Raw genomic sequence first — 3,325 nt, 5'->3', positions numbered from 1 at the left:
TCATTTAAAGAATATCGGGTCGTTGTCGGACTTCCAGGCGTCTGGCCGTTTCCCCCACTTTTCAAACAGGCATGAAAGCTTGTGATTGGCCTTCATGACCACCACGCTGGAGCATGAATCTGGCTTCCGGATCACCTCACACCAGTCTGGATAATCTACTGGTTGCGGATTGCTGTTGGAAGAACGTGGAATTAGCCAACAGGAGAAGGCGACGCACATACTGGAGATGTTTCATTAATTACATCCAGGTTAAAAAATCCAGGTTAAAAACCTTTTTATGATTGAGCTTGAAATTTTTGCTATTACCCTCATTTTACCATATTTCTTTTAGTTTTTCATGCTCTTAATAATTTTTTATAGAGTAGTGTATGAGTGTTTGTTGCTTGTTATAATTTTATATTCTCTAAACTGTAGGGTATATTTTACTATATTTTCTTTTAGTTTTCATGTTCTTAATTGCTTATCTCTCTTGTTTTAATTTCATATTTCTTAAATTGTAGGGTATATTTAACAATATTTTCTTTTAATTTTTCATGTTCTTAATTTTTATCTCTCGTTTGAATTTCATGTTCTTAATTGTAACTAAATGTTTGCAAGAAGTCTTTCTGAGGTTCTAGATCTCAGGAATGTTTTAATGCTTTTAATTTTTCCTTATGTAAAGCACTTTGAATTGCCACTGTGTATGAAAGGTGCTATACAAATAAACTTACCTTGCCTTGCCTTGCCTTACATACAGTTTTTTACTCTAAACTTGGGCTTTAAATAAACAAGATCCACAGGAAGAGAACAATACGTGACTTACTGATCACAGCAGCCCACGCCAAACGGTTCCATACACACACACTGGTAGCAATCTTTAGTGATCCAGCTTTCACCAATACCGAAGGTTTGACCCTGGTACTCACAGCTACCTGTGTACAAGGTACCACAAAACACGTTTAGATGCATCAGCTCCAGTTTTCATTCATTCATTCATTCATTCATTCATTCATTCATTCATTGCAAACTCATGCAAACTCCACACAGAAAGGACCCGGACCGCTCCGCCTGGGAATCAAACCCATGACCTTCTTGCTGTGAGGCGACAGTGATACCCACCGAGCCACAGATCTACAATTCAGAGCATTTTAAGTTTTCTTGTTTGGTTGGTTCGGTGGGTAGCACTGTCGCCTCACAGCAAGCAGGTCCTGGGTTCGATTCCCAGGTGGAGTGGTCAGGGTCCTTTCTGGACTGCCACGTGTTTGTCCTCCTTTGGAAGCGAACCAGATGCTTGTACCGACCATAATTAATTTGCCTCTCAATGGCTTACGAACATTCATTCATTCACTGTCTGTTTTAACAACGTTTTATCATGGTCAGGGTCACAGTAGGTCATTTGGCGAGGTAGGAAACTAGGAAACAACCTGGACAGGTCACCAGTCCATCACAGCAAAAAAAAACACACACACACACACACACACACACACACACACATTCCCATGTTATCCTGACTGCATGTCTTTGCATGTCTACTGTGGGAAGAAACCAGAACACCTGAGGGAAACCCACACAGACACGCAAAGGACCCTAACCACTCCACCTGGGAAACAAACCCTGAGCATTCTTGCTGTGAGGCGACAGTGCTACCCACCGAGTCACCCCCCCCCACAGAATACATTCTTGCACACATACGATCGCCTATCAGAGCAAAAGTCTATTTACTCGTCTGCTCCCGTTAGGGGTCGCCTGCGGATCGTGTCCCGCACCACCGATTTGGCACAGTGTTTACGCCGGATGCCCTTCCTGACACGACCCTCCCTATTTATCCGGGCTTGGGACCGGCACTACAGTGCACTAGTTTATGCATCTAGCGGCCGGGTACCTATAGGACAATTCAGTGTCTCCAGTTAACCTGACTGCATGTTTTTGGACCGTGGGAGGAAACGGACAAAGTGAGAACATGCAAACTCTGCAAGGAAAGGACCCGGACCGCCCCTCCTGGGGATCGAACCCAGGACCTTCTTGCTGTGAGGCAACAGTTCTAACCACCAAGCCACCGTACCACCCCAGTTGTTTTTAATAATTATCTACACTTCAATCTATTGTTATCTATTAGTCTTGTTATTATGATGATGATTATTATTATTGCTATTACCAACTGCATGTCTACACACACACAATCACCTACCTAAGCAAAATTATTCACACCCCCCACCAAATACATTCTTGCACACACACGATCGCCTATCTGAGCAAAAGTATTCACACTATTTTCTATTAAGTACACTTAATGTGGTGGCACGGTGGCTCGGTGGGTAGCACTGTCGCCTCACAGCAAGTGAGTTTGCATGTTTTCCCTGTGTCTGCATGGCTTTCTTCTAGGTGCTCTAGTTTCCTCCCACAGTCCAAAGACATGCAGTCAGGTTAATTGGAACTACTAGAAATTGTCCCTAGTGTAAGTGTGTGTGTTTGCCCTGTGATGTACTGGTGACCTGTTTCCTACTTTTTGCCCGGTAAATTGTACCCGCCACGACCCTGAATAGGATACAGCGGTGGTAAAACAGGCAGTGAATGAATGAATGAATTAATTAATTCATTAATGCACTTAAGGTTCCAATGGGTTCTGACTGGGAACCTACTTTCCATCATGAGTGGGTTGCAGGTATTTAAAATACAAACCAGTGTAGGCAAATAAAATAAAACCTCAGAAACCAGGACGGTGGCACCACCAAGACTCAGTACTGATGGCACCACCCCAGTGCCACGACAAAATAAAACTATATTTTATAAAATGGGAGAGGTGGGAGAGCGACTGTGACTGATACGCTAAATGGTCTGTTTGGTTTTCACTATCACATTAATAGATATTGAAGCTGAAAAACAAAAAACTTACCTTTAGTGTTGAAGGTGCACTCTCCACCGCCGAATCCCGCTGAAGCGAAGGACGCTAGACTTAGGAACACAGCCGCCAGCAGCAGTGCATTGTGGGTGTTAAGCTGTACAGCACCCATCTGCAAAACAGGGCACTGTTCATTCATTCACTTACTCTTCACTTCAGATTCGATAGCATATATATTTAGATGTCATGTGACCATTTTCTACAGAAAATGCTAAGCTTCTAAGCTTGTGGATGTTTAAATAATGGGGACATGTTTACTGCCACGAAAGCCTGTACACGGATTAGGCATAACATTATGACCACCTCTTAATATTGTGTTGGTCCCCCTTTTGCTGCCAGAACAGCCCTGCAACTGTGATGCTCTGTGTATTCTGACACCTTTCTATCAGAACCTGATATCAGAACCTCATAACTTTGAGCTACAGTAGCTCATCTGTTGGATCGGAC

At 43.2% G+C, this 3,325-nt stretch overlaps 1 protein-coding gene across 1 annotated transcript; it reads right to left on the bottom strand.

Moving 5' to 3' along the window:
- LOC134310700 (prostate-associated microseminoprotein-like) lies at window positions 1–2,990 on the bottom strand. The gene is made up of 3 exons (XM_062992327.1): window positions 2,873–2,990; window positions 803–911; window positions 1–172 (listed from the first exon to the last, which is right to left on the bottom strand). Exons 1-3 carry the CDS (start codon window positions 2,988–2,990, stop codon window positions 1–3), a joined length of 399 nt encoding a protein of 132 aa, XP_062848397.1.
- Window positions 2,991–3,325: the final 335 nt, after the last annotated feature.

Source organism: Trichomycterus rosablanca, chromosome 3 (assembly GCF_030014385.1).
Source record: "Trichomycterus rosablanca isolate fTriRos1 chromosome 3, fTriRos1.hap1, whole genome shotgun sequence".
NCBI lineage: Eukaryota > Metazoa > Chordata > Actinopteri > Siluriformes > Trichomycteridae > Trichomycterus > Trichomycterus rosablanca.
The sequence above is the reverse complement of the archived record's forward strand: the minus strand, read 5'-3'. Positions and strand labels throughout refer to the sequence as shown.